We start from the raw sequence: 19,013 nt of genomic DNA on the forward strand, positions 1-19,013 counted from the left end.
CAGTCAGCAGAAAGACAGGGACAGACCAGACAGACAGCAGTGGGGCGGAGCCTGGCAGGGTGGGCACATACATCCTCCATGCCCTCGATGTGGGCTTCAATCTCCTGCAGCACACGGGCATGCCGCTCCGCCTCCTCAGCACTCCTCACTCCCTTGTTGATGCGTTCAGCCACCTGCTTGATGTTCCGCTGTGCATCCAGTAGGAGTGGATGATCTGGATGGTCTTCAGGTGTGTGCTTCAGAAGGTCCTGGGGTGGAAATGGGAATCTGCTTAGCTGCCCTTTACTTCTGTGCTTGCCTCTCTGCCCAACCAGCCCCATGCCTACCTTCACCAGAAGCTCATATCGTGGGATCCTCTGCACAGGCTTGATCATGAGGTCGGAAAGGGCCTGCTTTTCCTTGTTCTCACGCATGCTTTGCTGAAACCCAAGACGAAGTGTAGGGAGTCCCCATGTGAGGGATAACATGTCAGGATGAGAGGCTCCTAACAAGTCCCTCCAGCTGAGCTCAGGGGCAGAGACTGACACACTTGCTAGCACCATGGTGCTCTGGTCAAGAGCTCCCGAGATGCTCCATAGCTAGCCTGAGGTGAGTGTGTTTCCATCCCGATCCTAGTCCACATACCTCCAGGAACTTGAGAAAGGCTGGCCTCGCCTCCTTAGCTACACGCACAGCATCCTTTGCATTGAGGAAGTTATCGATATAGGCCGAATAAATGTTCACCAAGACATCCTTGGAGAACTGTGGGTGAGAAGGCAGGTTAGGCAGACTCAGGTCCCTCACCCATTCACCCTGTCCTTGTTTCCCTCCATTTAACTACTCTGTCTTTGTCTCAATGTATACATGTTGCATGTGTGACACATGACTGAATGAACAGATGTGTGTGTGTGTACATGGTATATCCTTTGTGTGTTTCCATGTAAGCACATGCACATGTGCCTGGATGTGTGCGAGCCCAGACCTAGTTTGTTTACTTCTGGACCATCTGTCACCAGGTCTCCAACACAGGCCATCCACCAGGAACACCCTTCCCAGCCCGGTCAGCCCCTTGTGGGCACCGAGCTGCAGCCTGCTTCCATGGCTGACTCTGGCTCTGGGTAGGGTACGTGCTGGTGGCTAATTCGTCTGGTTGGCTGGTGGTAGGTGCTAGGCCAGGGACTTGCCTGCAAGTGAGGACACCTGGGTTCCTGTCTCTACACCAACAGGCTAAGATACGAAATTATAGTCCCTGCTTATCTAAGGTGCCAACTGCTCCTGTCTCTGGACAGGACAGGGTTGAACCTGAGTGGATGAGGGAGGACAGTTGAGTCTCCAGTCAGCTCACAGTCACCATCCAGGTCCAGACAGAGGTCGAGCTAAGTGACACTGAGGATGGAGATAACAGCACTTAAAGGACAAACTAAGATCTGCTTAGGTTAAAGGCCACATTCCACCTCATAAAGACCACATTACACATGTGCTCATCCCAAAGTAAACAAGATTTGTTTTTAAGATTATTTATAATGTATAGGGTGTTCTGCCTACATGCATGCTTGCATGCCAGAAGAGGGCACCAGATCTCATTATAGATGGTTTTGAGTCATCATGTGGTTGCTGGGAATTGAACTCAGGAACTCTCTTAATGGCTGAACCATCTCTCCAGGCCTGGATTTATTTTTTTTTTAAATAGGATTTCACAATGTAACTCTGATTGGCTTTAAACTTGCTATGTAAACTATTTTTTGGTTTAGTTTACTGAATTTTCTGGAAGGATTCGCTACAGTTTTGCTTTTATAATTATGTGGCTCTAAGTAACCATTTATTTGAGTTTGGTTATGATATATTAATTATCATCAATAATTCTTGCTGGGTGGTGGTGACTAATGCCTTTATGGGAGACAGAGACAGGCGGTTATCTGTTATGAGTTCAAGGTTAGCCTGGTTTACAGAGAGAGTTCCTAACCAGGACTACAGAGAGAAATCCTGTCTCAAAAAAATCAAAAAACAAAAAACAAAACAACAACAACAACAAACAACAAAAAAAGAGTTTCTTGGGAGTGATAAAATGTAGCATAAAGGTCTTTTTAAATATAATTAAAGTCACATAAATAAGTGCCATTTTTAAGAAATAGCACGTTTACAGGAGTTTAATGAATTTTTTTTTTTAGTAACTTTGCTTTTTGCTTTTGTGGTTCTTTTGAAATTTCGAGCCACCACTGAGGGACCTTGAAAAACTCATGCAAGAGTCAGGGCCTCTGGTATAAATACTGTGTAGGATATACACATGTACAAAGTGCCAGAGGGTATAGACTATGGTTATTAAATAGAGGCAGCCAGAACGGGTGAGTATCAATGTCAAGTCCCTGTGAACGAGAGCTTGGCTCAGCAGCAGCACAGCAACCAGGCCAAGGTGTACAGCTGGAGTCCATGCAGCAAGGACACTCACCGACTGGACGAGCAGGGCCCCCACCTTCTGCTGGGCGTGCCACGTCTGCACGCAGTGCCGCACCTGCTCCAGGAACTGCTCGTGGTGTTCCAGAAGCTCAGGGATCTGGTCGAAGATCTCGTCCACCAAAGACGGGTCACACAGCAAGGAGTTCTCCGGCTGCTTCAGGGGCTGCATGTAGCCCTGGAGGACCCAAGGGTCAGTGTGTCTTCCTACAGAGGTGGCACCCCCACCTCACCAGCCCTGGAGGACCCAAGGGTCAGTGTGTCTTCCTACAGAGGTGGCACCCCCACCTCACCTGCCCTGGAGGACCCAAGGGTCAGTGTGTCTTCCTACAGAGGTGGCACCCCACCTCACCAGCCCTGGAGGACCCAAGGGTCAGTGTGTCTTCCTACAGAGGTGGCACCCCCACCTCACCTGCCCTGGAGGACCCAAGGGTCAGTGTGTCTTCCTACAGAGGTGGCACCCCACCTCACCTGCCCTGTCTTTTCGCAGCGCCTGCAGCTCGGCAGGGCAGGAAGATTCCATCCTCTAGAATGGTGTTCTTGCCTAGCCCAGGGCTTAGCAGAGGACGGGGGCACAAGGGAAGAATGCCAGAGGCATGAAAAGACTTGGAGAGAAGCAAGAAGATGGGAGGGTGGGGCGCTTTCCAGGGGACCCTTCCCAGTGATGCAATAGATATTTTATTGATAATCACCACATGCTAGGCCTTGAACAAGAAAGACCCAAAAGATGAGTGTGGTGGTTTACACCTGCAATCTGTCCTCAGGAGATTGAGACAGGAGGCTTACCATAAATTTAAGGACAGCTTGGGCTACACAGTGAGATCTTATCTCAAAAAATAGCCAGTAGCCGGGAGGTGGTGGCACACAACTTTAATCTCAGCACTCGGGAGGCAAAGTCAGGCGGATCTCTGTGAGTTCAAGGCCAGCCTGGTCTACAGAATGAGTTCCAGGACAGCCAGAGCTACACAGAGAAACCCTGTCTCAAATAACAACAACAACAAACAAACAAACAAAAATAAAAAACCCAAAAACCCCAAAACAAAACAACAGCAACAAAGAGAGAGAGAGAGAGAGAGAGAGAGAGAGAGAGAGAGAGAGAGAGAGAGAGAGAGAGAGAGAGAGAAAAGAAGAAAGAGAAAACCAATAAAAAGACCTGGCAGAGTTTATACATCTAGTCAAATGAAAGGAAGGAATATGGAAAACAAAACCTCATTTCACCAAATCTAAGATACACTATGGTATTTTTTAGTTACCTTTAAGAGAAAAAAAAAACAATTAAATTATGCTATGCTACCAATTGTACGGGGAACTCTGGATTCACTAAAATGTGAAGGCCTTCCATCTCAGGATGCATGTGGACTTCGGGTGAAGAGTTAAAGAGACGGCAAGCAGGGCCCTGGAAGTCAACTCCGACATTACTAGAGGCCTGTACTGAATACTAGGTAAAAAGTTTCTGGATTTCCGGGGCAGTCTGTGACTAAAATTCCTGTTTTCCACACACATTTGCATTCAGTGGTGTTTTCCTAAGCTTGAACAACCGGCCCCTCTGCTGGCAAGCTTATGGAGAGATCGCCCTCTACTGGTCCATGCTGCAACTGCAAGCCAAAAAAGATGAAGGCGGTTCTGTGATGCTAATTTATAAAATAACATTTATATTAAACATTTAAAAACATTTTGCTTGCTTTGTAAAACAAATTTGAAAGTCAAGCTGAATATAATTCTCTTGGCTGGTTGAAGATTCTGAAGAGGCTCAGGGTGACTGAGTAGCTAGCAGCTTGTCCTCCCTATCAGGGCTCTCTGACTGGGTCAGGATCTGTTTTTTCTCACAGGGCAGAAGTGACACCACTCACCTCTGGCCACCTGAAGAGGAACAGGCACAGGATAACAGATGAAATGACTGAACATCAATACAGCCCCTGCTAACACCCACATTCCCTCAAAGAGTATCAGCTCAAAGTCCCACATCTGAGCTGGAACCCGAGCAGAGGCAGCCACCCAATGTAAGAAATAAATGAGCTATCACACAGTAAGCTAAATGGAGTAAGCTAATCCGGAGAGGAGGGGTGCAGGGAGCCAAGAGGAGGAAAACTGCTCAGGAAAAGGCTGTTTCTTGGCTGAAAGTACTGGGACTCAATGCAGGACACCAGAAAAGGAAATAGACTTAGGGCTCAGGTTCAAACCCCACCTCCTGGCTGCTGACCTTGGCATGTGGTTCCTTTCTGCTGTTTGTTTTTATCTGAACTAAGTAGTCAGCCAGCCCTGAATCCCGATCCCCTTGTTGTCTACTCAAGCTGAGGTCGCAGGCACGCAAGGCTCCTTTAGTAACAGAAACAAAAAAAACAATAGTTTTCTGTTTTGGAGACAGGCTCTTGCTTTGCAGCCCAGCCTAGTCCGAAACTCCCCATTCTGTCACCTTTAAAATACCAAGATGACAGACAGGTGCCACCACAAGAGGCCTTAATGCTTTTACTCAAATCCTTGTCTTGCAGGAATCCTACCAGCTCACTTTGGGAGTAGTGCCCATCTCTGCTTCAGAGTCTGCTACTGAACTTCTTGTTTCCTTGTTCAGAGAATTCATAATTTCTATCTCACAAGGTTTACAAAGGTTGAAGCAATTTTGCACACATACTCATGCCAAAACACACGAAGGCAGTATGTGAGATGCTACACACATCTCTCCTGAGATGTGCATTTGGGAAAATGGCTATTATGCTCTCCACTCTATAGCCAAGGCAGGGGAGGTACAACTGCGCCCAAGATTTGTTCCAGCTTACACAGGTAACCAGGAAGTGAAGCAAAGTTTGAGCAGGAGAGTCTTGCTCCAGAATCCTGGAGGGATGTCTTCCATCCATACTCCCAGGCTGCGGGTACCCCTGGGCCTTAGGTTCAGATAATAATCTACTGCTCACCGCTACCACTCCCCTCCCACCCAGAGGCCTTCTCCTCCAGTCCTGCTTGCTAATAGGGCCCAGCGGTCTCAGATGCCAGGCCTGCCTGATCTGTACCCCACCACTTCTCTCTGCCAACAGGCCCGAGAGGCAACACCATCTTTCCATCTTCAAATACTCCAAGAGAATATGCGAATAACTTCATTTTACAGGTGAAACCAAGGCCTGGAAAACTGAAGTGCTTCAAACTCCTGTCGTCCAGAAGGAGGTAAGTGACCTAAGCCAGGGCTATCTGACCCTACCACCCTTACTAGGGGATGGCAATGGGCCCTTGCCACGGCTACTCTTCCTGTCTGACATCTTGGGAATCCCTCCTCAGGTTTTCTTGTGCCCACAGAAGACCCCAGCCCTTGCCTGGTTTCCTGTCTTTCTCCTTGGCAGTCACACTAGGGACTTCTGATCTCCTAAATGTTCCAGGTTCCTCCGCTGTCCTGGCTTTTGCTTGTGTTGTGCCCTCTGCCCATTCCCCCCAGTGGGGTCTCTGCTGATATCCTACCCATTTTTTAGGTCTCTGTTGGACACTCCAAACCCAAAGTTACCTTCCCTGAACCCACACAAGGAAGTATTCATTCTATGCTCTTATATCTATGGACATTTTTATAAAAAACAGAGGTAATGCCGGGCGGTGGTGGCGCACGCCTTTAATCCCAGCACTCGGGAGGCAGAGGCAGGCGGATCTCTGTGAGTTCGAGACCAGCCTGGTCTACAAGAGCTAGTTCCAGGACAGGTTCTAAAGCTGCAGAGAAACCCTGTCTCGAAAAACCAAAAAAAAAAAAAAAAAAAAAACAGAGGTAATATATTTCTTTGTGATGAAACAGGACAAAAGATAAAATTTGTCACTTTGACAAATTTCTTTCATTTGTTTTTTTAAAAATAGTTTCTCGTGAATTCCAGGTTACCCTTGAACTATCTATTAGTCAAAGATGACCTTGTATTTGTGATTTTCTTGCCTCTGCTTCCTAAGCACTGGCATCGCAGGTGTGAGCCACCATACTTGGTTTATGAAGTCCTGGGGATCAAACCCAGGGCTTCTTGCATGCTAGATAGCACTCTTTTGATCTACTTCTGTGGCCACACTGTAATCAGTTTTAAGTGCACAGATTAGCACACACACATTCATACTCTTGTGTAAACATCAACTTCATCTCCCAGCTGGAAGCTCTGGACCACTGCACACTAACTCCCCACAGTGTGCCCCAGCCCCAGCCTCCCTTGGACCCTGCCACCACCATCACACATTCTCTCTGAAAGCCCTGGGATGCACATCATCCAGTACTGGCTGTTCGATGTTTCACTTAGCACAGTGTCTTCGAGGTTTGTCAGTGTTGCAGTGTGGGGTGGAAACTACCCATGTATGTACACACGCCCTTGAATTCTGCATCACCAGCAGCCAGGAGGTGTGACTTGTCCCACTGAACAGCCTATAAGCTCCAGGGAACAGGTTCTTGTCCCTCCGGCTCACAGCTGAATGGCGCCCCCTGCCCTTCCCAGAGAGTAGTGTTTAGTCTATAGAAGGATTTGTAGAAGTCAGAGAAGGAGAGGGAGAGAAGTAGGAAGGCTGATTAGTTCTAGATATTTCCTGGGTTCTATTTCACCCCGAGCTGTGGCATGAGCAAGTTCATCTTTAATTGTGCTTGTGAGCTCCATTCAGGCACACACACCCAGGGTCTGGGCCTCTGCCATTTATGCAGAGCTGGTCCTGCCATAGATGTGCCCACCCCTCCTCTGTTCTCCACCTTTCCCAGGCTAGGGGCCCAGGCATAGACCTGACTTCCCACCCCATGCCCACCACACAGTCCCTGGAACCCACCTGACCTGAGCAGCTCACCTCCTAAGCATCTGTCCCTGCCCTGTCCTCCTATAGCTGGTGCCCTTACTGGAACTCCATAACCCTGCTTGGCCTCCTCTCCTGCCACTCATCGTTCCAGAAGTCACATAGAACTCCCCACGTGCAAGTCCAACCACATGCCCACCAGACTCAAAACTCCCTACTGAATCTCCAGAACCCCACTGCGTTACAAATCCTTCTCCTGGGGTTCAAGGACCCCATGGCAAGACCCCTTCTGGCTCCTGCAATACCACCTAAGACCCAGCCCCTCAGACTCCGTACCATGCGGCTCCCTCTGCGGATGCCACCCCACTGAACCTCTCTGGTGGATTCTGGTCCAGCATCTTCTATGCCTCTAGAGCAGTGGTTCTCAACTTTCCTAATGCTGTGAAGCTTTAATTCACACTCTGGTGACCCCCAACCATAAAATTATTTTCATTGCTACTTCATAACTGTAATTTTGCTACTGTTATAAATATTAATGCAAGTATCTGATATGCAGGAGATCAAAGGGGTCGAGACCCACAGGTTGAGAATCACTACTCTAGCAAGTCCCATATACTCAGTAGGGTTCTTCTTTCCCTTGTCCTTGGGCTTCATGCACCTGGACCAGGGCCTGCCTACAGTAGATACTCAGTATTTAATGCTGGTCACAGAAAAGCCATGATCAAGGAGGTGCAAAGCTGTCCAGGGCTGCTGCGGGAACATAGAAGCAATGGGGTAGAGGCTCCCACTCTCTCTGTGACTCCTATTCTCACCTACCCTGCAGGGGGTGACCTCTTCCTTCGGGGTGGCCACGTCAGGGATTCTCTACACATTGGTGGTATATGCCAAGGACACAGCTCTTTGGTTTCAACCCCTGTGCAATGGGTGATCCCACATGTCTGCTGCCCATACTTGGAATGTTGCTCTCAGGCCTAGGTCATGGGCCTCACCTGCATCAGGGTGCGCAGTGACTCCACATACGACTGCTCTGTGTCCAGCAGGGTCATGGTAACGTGCTTCCGCATATCCTGTGGGGACAGGAGTAGAAGGTGAGTGGTCCTTTGTTCCCCTTAGCTTCTTGCACCTGCAGCTACATGCAAACTCATCTACACATCCCGAGATCCTTTCCCTGCCTGCTTCTTGCCCCCAGAAATAGTTTCCCAAAGCATCCTGGACCTCCATCCTGCCAGGTCTCTGCTTGGGCATTCCCTGTTCTCCCAACCCAACAGGTTCTGGACAAAGACCAAAACCCAACAACAATAAACCCTCATATTTACAAAGAACGATGCCTCCGGCTACACCCACTCCAGGAACTACTCTGGAAATGCCAAGTTCCAGCTTGCTGCTAGGAGGACATGTTTGACCTGGTTGTATGTCGCAGCATCCCTCAGAGTAGATGCTGTCACGTCCTGCTAGGTGAAGACACTGCAGCCCAGGGAAGGAAAGTTGGTGCTAGAAGTCGCAGAGTCGGGAGTGTCAGAGTTCTGACGCTTAGGGCTTAGAAGGTTACAGAACCCTCCTTCGTATCAGGCCTAGTCTGGGCACTTCTTTTTCCCAGTACTCTTGACCACCTGTGTAGTATATAGTTTTCCCATTTCTTCTGTTTTCTTTGCATGTGCATGTACAGGTGTATGTGTGGCGGGGATCTGTGTGCACACACGTACAGGTTCAATCACCCACGCATGCATATGTGAACACAGGAGGCCAGTGTCAGGTGTCTCCCTCTATTGATTCCCACATTATTTTATTTATTTATTTATTACTTATTTACTTTTTGACACATAGTCTCTCACTGAACCTGGAGCCCACTGTTTCAACTAGCCTGGCAGGCCAGGGAGCCCATCTCTGCTCTCTAGCTCTAGGCTTACAGACACACACTAGGGTTACAGATGCACACTGCTGTGCCCAACTTTCACAATTCTGGGATGGAAACATAGGTGCTCATGCTTACCCTTCAGGCCATCTCACCAAGCCTCTTTCTCCTTGTGACCAGGATAACCTTGAGTTCCTGATCCTCCTGCCTCCACTTCCCTAGTGCTAGGGGTTACACGTATACACTACCACATCTGGCTTATAGCACTGATGGAGAAGAACCCAGAGCCCTGTCTGTGCTCTAGGCAAGCACTGTACCAACTGAGCTACAAGTCCAGACCATGTCTCCTCATTTTCAGAACGGGGGAGGGGAGTCCCCTGGGGGCTGCTCAGCATCTGCACACACATCCCGAGGAAATGGATTCCTGCCTCTGTCAAGATACGGTCTACCCTATGGGAAGACTTTGTTAGAAGAAGTTTGGGAATTTGTCCTGGTTTGGCCCGAGGCAGAACTCACCTGCTGCCAACCTCAGTAGTCCCCGATCTTATCCAGGGGACCTTACAACATAGCACCCGTCCCAAAGCAGCCTCTCTGCTCTGGCAGGGACTCGACCCCAGAACTCCGTACTGACACTAGCCTCTAGACTGGCCCTAGACAAGGTGTGGGGCTCACAATCTGGCTGGGCCGTGCCTAGGGCTCCAGTCATCAAGGCCTGGAGGTTCTTTTTTGTGTGGAAATTCCAGAATGAGTGCTCATGCTTGAATATCCCTCCAGTCTTCACTCAGGAGCCCCTTGAGATAAGCGGGGCTGACATTTGTCACTGCTCTGCCCCATCCAGTCTGCTCAGGGATCCAAGTTATTAGCATTTGTTTTGTTTCTTGTTGAGAGAGGTCTTGCTCTGTAGTTCAGTATTTAGCCAAGGATGCCTCGGCCTCCCTCGTGCCAGAGACACAACCTAGCTGCCTGCTTACTTTTCTAAGCATGGTGAGCTTAGCCCAGGTGCTGTTCCCTCTGATTTTGGAATGAGTTGAGGAATCAGTCTTGCTCCTTAATAGCTGACAAGGAGGCACACTCAGAAGTGGGCACCCATACTAGGCTCTACTGAGGTGACATCTCCTTGGGACACAGAAGGCTGGGTTGCTCCATCTCTGCAAGCTCTGGGCTGTGATGTGTGCCTGAGGCCCTACCTCAGAGACCCCAACTATGAGCAGGCCAATTTATACTGGGTGTTTCTGGGGCCTTTAAAGACTTAAAGCAGTGCTGGGTCTTGCGCGTGCACTCCTGTGCGGGCAGCTCCCAGAATACCCCAGTACCTCACAAGCACGTGCAACCTCATTTCAGCCGTACACAGCTTCAGGACACAGTGCTGTCATCCACTGCACACATGAGTCAAGTCAGAGAATGACACAACTTGCCTAAGAGACCATACAGCCAGTGACAAACACAGCAAGGCCCAGAGCCTCTCGAGCCACCTCACACAGAGCCTCAGGGCCCTGGTACCTGGTACCTGGTTCCTGTTTCCACCGACCAGCACCGTCAGGCCACTGAGTTCTCCCAATCTACTCTTCCCATCTGTGTAAATTTGGTGGCCCTGTTTCCAACCCCTTTGTTCCTGGTACCATCCAAGCTTGACGATGGGGACCAGGAGGTGTCCACACACCATCCCTTCACATCTCACATCACTGAGATCTCACAGATGCTTTCTGACTATAAGGTAGCTACATCAGCCTTTGGACCTCACCACGACCTCCCTCTGCCCACACTCACTGGCCTGCCAGCCCCAACCTGGGTCATGGTCAGAGAAGTTTCCTGAGCGGCAGGGCTGGCGCTGGGCCTGCTGGCCAGGAGGCAGGGGTGGTAGTGGGAGCTAACACTGCAATGTCGTCTCTCCCAGCCTCCTCCCTGCTGCAAAGCACAGTGGGCTGTCATTCAGCTGTCAGGTAAAACACAGAAAACAAGGCCAGCTCCTGTCACTGCACGTGTCCAGACACAGGGGCAGGATGGGAGGGGGCGGGGGTAGGAGATGGAGGGACAATGCAGCTGTCAACCAGATCGGCAGGCCCACCTGTTCCAGGAAGGCCAACCCTTCAGTCCTGCTTCCCTCCAGATCCCCTCACCACAGGCAGGGCCCCGGCATAGGGACCAGGATGTGTGGGAAGGTGGAAGAGGGTGGGGGAACTCTTCTGTCATTAAACCCAAGCACAAAGAAAGACATAGAGAGAGGCCATGAAGGCAAGATGCCTTGTATCAAGATGAAAATGCAGCCCAGTTATCCAGCTGCGACTTAGGACCTCCTGCCTAGAGCCCTAGAGTGATGGAGGCACAAGCACATGACACAGTAAGGTCCCCGGAGGAGGTTAGAGCCTTAGTCCCCATTGTGCCCAGGGCATGGAACAGTATCGGCCCAGACAAACCTACAAAAACAAGGCACATCCCTGGAACCCTCCCCCTCCAGAGAGGCAGCTGGAGGCAGGAATGGGGACACCACCTTCTCGACAGCACCAAAGTATGACATCCCCAGGTCCCGTAGTTCCAGTGAGGAGATGGCAAAGAGGAAGCAAAGCTCCCAGCACATTCAAACCTGAAGGAGGCTGGAAATCTGGCTTTCCTGGAAACCCAGGGTATTCCAGCAACAAATCTTAAATCTGATTCTCTTTACAACCTAGACCCTTAGTGCCCAGATAACCCGAAAGCACAGTCCTCACCATCAATCTCTCTGCCTGCATCTGATGTCAGCCCTCCCCAAGCTCGGGGTTGGCAGGCAGGCAGGCAGGGAGGCAGGCAGGTTCCTGGTGCCTGATCCAAGTTCCAGGCCCTGTTCTCCAACATCTACCCACGCGTCCCCTATATCTGCGACATCCTAGGCCAAGACCCAGGTTCCCGGCTGCCCCTCCCCTCCCGGTACCTGGGCCTCCCCTGGTTCCTCCGTGGTGTCAGAGCCCCCGCCCCCGGCGGACTCCCCGGAGGCGGCAGCCGGGCCCAGATCGCCCATGTCTTCCAGCGCGATGGTGAACTGGGCCAGGGTCTTCACCATCTGCAGCATGCGGCCTGGCCGCCGCCGGGGCGGACACTGCGCCGAGTCGGCAGGCCCCCTCCCACCCGCGCTCCTCTGGGGCCTCAGCCCAGCCGCGGTGGGGGTGTTGGTGGGGGTGTTAAAAGCGGAGTCGGTGAGAGCGCAGCCCGCGGTGGCACTGCGGCCTCCTCCGCGCTGGAGAGCGCTCAGCTTAGCAGGGGGAAAGTTCCGCCCCCTGCGCGCCGCCCCTTCTCCCGCAATAAGCAAAGCGCCGCCAGGCTTCGCACTCCGCCCCAGGACACAAGTCACACACACCCACGGACAAAGACGCGTCCACTGCTGTATCTAGCGCGCACGCACAGATTTACACTCAGGAGCCATGGACGAACTCAGTTAGTACAGAACAGGCCCAGGTGCTGGGTATATTAGAGTCGGTCAGGGTCAAGGGCAATCACATTAATATGTACGTTACCCAAAAAGATCCCAAATCCCTACACCCATGAGTCTGACCCAACACAGCTCACAATCATGTGGACTTCCTTGTTCAACAACTACAGACAGGATGGCAGAAGCAGGCAACCATGCGGGAATCAAGTTCCGATCTCTGGAAATCTGACTGGCTCTGATGTAATAGAAAAGGGGCTGTCATCCTAAGCACCCCACACCGATTCACCCCCAGCCCTACCACCACCTCACCCATCTTAAGCACCATTTTGGCTAAGTCAGTGTACCTGGCTCCAGCCCTTCCAGTGTTTCTCCCCATGATCCCCAGACTCTCCTCAAATCCCAGGAAAAGGTCAGAACCTACCCCAGACCTGTAGTGATATTTTGTTTGTGTTTTTAACAACTAAAACATGTCTGAAGATCAGAATGCAGAGCTAAGCCACTAGTGGCCAGGGAGTGGTGGCCCACACCTTTAATCCCAAGAGACAGGGGTAGAGAGGGTTTTCTGTTAGTTCAAGGCCACCCTGGACTGGTGTGGGAGGTCCTTCTGTCTATGTGTTGCTTTTATTGGTTAATGAATAAAGAAAGTGCTTTGGACCTGTAGCAGGGCAGAACTTAGGTAGGCGAGGAAGACGGAACTGAATGCTGGAAGGAAGAAGGCAGTCAGAGAAATGCTATGGAGTTGCCGCCAGAATCAGACATGCTGAAACTTTGCCGGTAAGCACTGTCATGTGGTGATACACAGATTAATAGAAATGGCTTAAATTAATATAAATTAATATAAGAGTTATCCAATAAGAAGCTAGAACTAACGGGCCCAGCAGTGATTTAATTAATACAGTTTCTGTGTGGTTATTTCGGTTCTGGGCAGCTGGGATGAACAAGCAGCTCCTTCTTACTACACTGAACTACACAAGATTGACTCTGTGTAAAAAAGAAACAGAGCCAGGCAGTGGTTGTTCACACAAAGGTGATCCCAGCACTTGGAAGGTGGAGACAGGAGTGATATGGCTGGGTGGGGGGAGAAATATAAGGTGGGAGGATACAGGTGCTCATTGCAGTCTGAGGTTTGGTGGAGACAGAAGCAATCTGGAGATGCAGTTTGAGGACAGGATCGCCTTTTCAGTAAGAGGATTCGGTAGAGATAAATGGTCTCTAGTGGCTGGATACCCTGCTTCTCTGATCTCTCAGCTTGTACCCCCTAATACCTGACTCTGGGTTTTATTATAACCAATTAGAATTTGTGCAACACAGACCCACTTGGAATGTGGTGAACAACTTTGACACCAATGCCCACTAGACACTAGAAAGGTGGTCCGTACACCCTGCAGCTGTATCTTAACCCTGGCTAGTTCCATCTCCTTGAATGCTGGGGGTTTCCGCACTCACCGTGCTCCCAGAACCCCCTTTCTACCACCTGTTCTTTCTGGGTTTCCTGAGCAATGGGATACTGGACCTCCATCACCCAAGCCAGGCTTAGCCTTCTTCCCTGCTCTCCACCCAACTCTCCCTTGCCTCAGGGCCTCAACCTAAGTCACCTCCTCTAGGAAGACCTCCTGTGTCCTCAGATTTGTGTCCTCAGATTAGGTCTTGTGTGTCTGTTCTGTGGTCTCCAATATCTTTGGCTTTCCTTATCCTAACCACAGGCAGTCTGTAACAATGCATTTGAGCAATGACTAGATTGATCCTTCCCTTATCCCAGGAGACTGCTGGCTCCCTGAGGTAAGGGCCCATGTCGTTCATAAGACAAGGCACTGAACACATGTGATGATCGGTTGACAGACCAGTCTCCAATAGCTGTCCTCCGTTTTCCAGCCAGCCTGTGCAAGTTTCTGGGTATCCATTTGACATCCATCCCTCATCCCTGTATCCAGTCCTGCTTCCTTACCAGTTCTGAAGATTGAGGTTGAAATCTCCAGAATGCCAAGCAAAGGGCAGATCGGCTTTCTTTTCTTTTCCCTTCCTTCCTTCCTTCCTTCCTTCCTTCCTTCCTTCCTTCCTTCCTTCCTTCCTTCCTTCCTTCCTTCCTGTGGATGTTTGCTTGAGCCTGGGTCTTCCTATGTAACTCAGGCTACCCTCAAATTCAAGATCCTGCTGGGGATGTAGATTAGCAGTAGAAAGCTTGCCTACCCTGTGGGAGGTCATGAGTCCAATCCCACAGAACCTTTTTTTTTTTTTTTTAAAGTGCTGAGCTGGAGAGATGGTTCAGAGCTTAAGAACATTGACTGCTCTTCCAGAGGTCTTGAGATTAATTCCCAGCAAACACATGGTGGCTCATAACCATCTGTAATGCGATCTGATGCCCTCTTCTGGCCTGCAGGCATACATGAAGGCAGAACATAAAATACATAATAAATAAAAACATACATAATAAATACACCTTTTTTTAATAAAAAAGTGCTTATAACTTTTGCTTATGCAAGGTGGTATACACCTATAATCTCAATACAGTTCAATACAGTTCAAGGTCATCCTCAACTATATAGCAAGTTCAAGGCCAGCCTGGGTCTCAGAAAAAAAAACAAAAACAAAAACAACAGGTCTGGGAATACAGTTCATTGGTGGAGCTCTTGCCTAGGTTCAGTTTCCAGCACTGCATAACAAGCACACAAAAGCCTCATGATTCTGTTGCCTCCTGAGTATGAGCATTACAAGAATGCATGCTTGTGCCTGACACAAGTGAATTTTACCCAGTTATGCCTGAAGAGGCAGGCCATGGGGCTAGGATCCTGGGGCAGCAAGAGCAGCACAGATGGATCAGAGCCAATACTGGGTAGTGCTTAGTAAATTTGTGTTGCATCAATGAATGGAGTCGGCTATGTCCCTTGGGCCCCCCTGGATCCGCTGAATGAAAGAACGAATGCAGGAGGGAGTGTGGCAGGCCCTTTCCTGGTCCCTGGACTGAGTGCCTAAGATCTCCTAGGAATGTGCTGAAAAACCCAGTCACCCCTCCCCCAAGGGATCTCAAACTCTACCCTAGGTTGGAGCCAGGAACCAGCTGCATGCATCTGTCTCTTCTCTTTCCAGGGGACTGCCTTGCCCACACTTCCTCCCCACAGCTTGCTCCTCCTCTTCCTCATCAGTGTAGTAGAAGAGAGAGCGGGCCCAGAATCACACAGAAATTGTATTAATTAAATTACTGCCTGGCCCATTATTTTTAGCCTCTTATTGGCTAACTCTCATATCTTGATTTAACCCATTTTTAATAATCTGTGTTCACCATGAAGTCGTGGCTTACCGGAAAAAATTTAGCATGTCTGACCTGGTGGCTGGCTCCATGGTGGCAATCCCTGTCTCTGCTTTTTTCCTCCCAGAATTCTCTTCTGTCTACTCTACCCACATAAGTTTAGCCCTATCAAAAGGCCAAGGCAGTCTCTTTATTTAACGAATGAAAGCAACACACAAACAGAAGGAACGCCTACACCACATCAGCGTGGGCATGCTGGAGGAGGAATGTCCATGTACGTGGTGGGCAGCCAGGACTCACAGGTGGCCCGAGGGCTGGCTGCCTGGTCACTGATCTTCTTAAACCGCCTTCGGCCAGCAGAATACCTCCCCTATTTGGCCCTCTATCAAACTATCTGATCTTGGCCTCATTTCTTCTTAGTGGCTGAGAGACAGTGCATAGTACGTGTGGAGTGGGAGGGGTCTTAGCAGAGAGCAGCGCAACCATCCATCCATCCATCCATCCATCCAGCAGGACAGCAGGACAGCATTCAGAAGAATGATGCCACTGTTGCTGGCTTCTGGGGGAAAGCAGTCATAGGAGGCCTTGAACAGGTACGGAGGTCAAGTGACACAGAAGTGCACTGGTGATTAACTGGATCCAAGCCTGTTGCCATGGCACTGGGTGCCCATGGTGCAGATACGTGAATGGAAGCTGAGGGAGGGAACAGTAGCACAGCAGCTGAGACAGGACATCATTAGAGCTCTTTCAGGACAGGGTCTACCAGAGTGAAGTAGAGGGCACCAGGTACCCAGCACCTGACGCAGGTAAAGTTCTGTGGTTCCTGAGTGCCAATCTGGGCTGAGACTAAAAGGCATGTACCCTGCCCTGATTGCCCGGCTTATCCCCCTCTTAGAGTTCTGTAGATGTTTGGAACAGATCACAGAACAGTTTTGTTCTCATAATTTACATTTACTTATTTATTTATCTATTATTTATTTTTTATATGTGGGGGTGGGTGGACATATGTCCATGTGTGGCGGTCAGAGAACAACTTTTGGCAGTCGATTCTCTCCTTACTTGGACCTTCAGGCTTGGCATCAAGAGACTTTACTTCTGAGTCATCCTGCCAGCCCCAAGAAGAGTTTTTGTAAGCATGAAGGCCTGTCCTGTTTCCATACTACACCCACATCCCACCCTGGGCATCTCCCTGGAATGTGGATCACTCCACATCCTCTTTGGTCAGAGGAAGCGACAAGAGGCATGAGAGGGTTCAGCCACACTAGACCAATACTCATTCCAGACAAGACCGCTGGGCCCCTAGCTCTGAGAACACCCTTCTGTCAGTCCCAGGGAATACCTGGTCCTCCAACTTCCACCAGGTCTGTTGAGAACTCCCTCATCTCTGAAGGAATCCTTGCATCCTGCTCACGGGCCCCCAAACACCATCCACTCAACTCAGCTTCTGAGTGCTAACAAGACCCTATTTGTGGTCCTGCAGCTACAGCTACTGTGGGACCAATGATGATAAAGGCTAGATGTAGGATGGACCAATGAGAGTGGTGGTAGTGGCAGAATAGCTGGAATGATTAAAGATGAATAAATAAATGGAGGGATGACATCACCGGCTCAGTGGGAGATAAACACATGACTGGCTGCACTCAGTGATGAGCGGCTGCTTTGAGTTTTGTATCGTCTACTTGATTTATTCAATGAACTCCTAATGAGTACCTACCAGATGCCAAACATCATTCTAGGAATTTAAAGATAAGGTCTTGGGTTAGGAGAAGGCTAAGCATATGGCTGGGCAGGTAAAAGTATTTGTTACTGAAGTCTAATGACTTCAGTTCCATCACTAGAACCCACATAAAAAGCCAGATGGCGCAGCATGCACCTGTAACCCCAGCATTCCTAGGGTGAGACAGGAGGCAGAAATGAGAAATTACAAAGCTCAAAGGCTAACTAGCCTGGAACATATAGTGCAGCATAAAAGAACAAGAGAGAAGCCTGGCGGTGGTGGTGCCCGCCCGCCTTTTATCCCAGCACTCGGGTGGCAAAGGCAGGCGGATCTTTGTGAGGTCGAGGCCAGCCTGGTCTACAGAGCTAGTTCCAGGACAGGCTCCAAAGCTACAGAGAAACCCTGACTTGAGGAAAACAAAACAAAACAGGAGAACAAAAGAGAGCCTGCTTCAAAAAGGTGGAAGGAGAGAGAGAGAGCTAACTCTAAAGAACTTGTCCACTGATCTCCACACACTATGCCACACATGCGTGCACATTCCGTCCCCCCTCCACCTCCCACAAGAAGAAGCAAAAAAGGAAAGAAAAGGGATGTGTATGCCTTGTGGGTGCCACATACACAGTCCTGAAAGAAATGACAAAAAACAAAGGCAGCTGGGGATGTAGCCCAGTTGGTAGAGGGCCTGCTTCACATGCATGAAGCTCGGGGTTTGATCCCCAGCATCACATATTCCCGGCACGGTGTAATCTCAGCACTGTGGAGGCAGGAGGATCAGAACTCAAGGTCATTCCCAATAGGTAAGATGGAGACCAGCCAGAGATACAAAAGAACAAAGGCAGTTCCAAGAGAGACACGCAGTTCCGGGAGCCTCTCCTGCCTGTCTGTCCTCAGAGCTGCTCACCCTGGTAACATGGGAAGTCTCATGAGGGCTCCTCAGCATCACAAATGCTGTCTGCACAGCTTTCAGGGCCAAGGCTCAGCACTGCTTTGCGAGAACTGGTGCCTCAGTCCCCAACCTACATCAGGCTCAATTTCTTGTAACTCTCCTATTTTATAAACCAGGAAAGCAATGCTTAGAGATACCATCTTGCTAGTAAGTGTCCTCCTAACCGCCTTCAAGTCCCTCTCCTGTGGGGTTGAGCTCACCTGGACTTCCCAGGCTCACTGGCTATCCAAGTCACCTTCCTCTGGTCTCTTCTATTCCAAGTCAATGATATAAACAGGCATGTTTTGGAGGTGAACACAATGCTGTGCACAGGTCAGGCCAGGATCAAGGCTGATCGTCCCTGGGAACTCAGCCCTGGTTCCTAGCCCAGACAGACTGTCTGGTGCTCCTGGCCCCACCCATATCCATGAGAGTAGATACCATATCCATGGTACTACATGTTCCCAGCCTTATAGGCCATCCCATTTGTTCCCCAATGGTTGCCACCTCCTCTGGTCCCCAGAGTCATCAAGGAGCTAAAAGTTCCCAAAGGAGTTTGTGGTATGGACACCAAGATGACTGGCTCTATAGCCACATATTTCAGGTTCAAATCCTCACTGTGCCACTTCCTTAGAATGTGAGTTGGATATGACACTTCATTTCCTGGGGCCTCTGCCCCTCCTTCCCATCACCCATCCATTCTCCTTGGTTTCCTAGGCCACT

The 19,013-nt window shown here is 49.9% G+C and overlaps 1 protein-coding gene across 1 annotated transcript in view; it reads right to left on the bottom strand.

The window, feature by feature from the left end:
- Arhgef17 (Rho guanine nucleotide exchange factor 17) overlaps nucleotides 1–19,013 on the bottom strand; it is a 57,444-nt gene that overhangs the window by 12,167 nt on the left and 26,264 nt on the right. Inside the window, exons 2-6 of the mRNA XM_038339155.1 lie at nucleotides 8,142–8,219; nucleotides 2,426–2,608; nucleotides 625–741; nucleotides 327–419; nucleotides 72–248 (exon numbers count right to left, since the gene is read on the bottom strand). Of these exons, the coding sequence (XP_038195083.1) occupies nucleotides 72–248; nucleotides 327–419; nucleotides 625–741; nucleotides 2,426–2,608; nucleotides 8,142–8,219 (648 nt within the window). The remainder of the gene's footprint in view (nucleotides 1–71; nucleotides 249–326; nucleotides 420–624; nucleotides 742–2,425; nucleotides 2,609–8,141; nucleotides 8,220–19,013) is intronic.

The sequence above is a fragment of the Arvicola amphibius genome, chromosome 1 (genome assembly GCF_903992535.2).
Source record: "Arvicola amphibius chromosome 1, mArvAmp1.2, whole genome shotgun sequence".
Lineage (NCBI taxonomy): Eukaryota > Metazoa > Chordata > Mammalia > Rodentia > Cricetidae > Arvicola > Arvicola amphibius.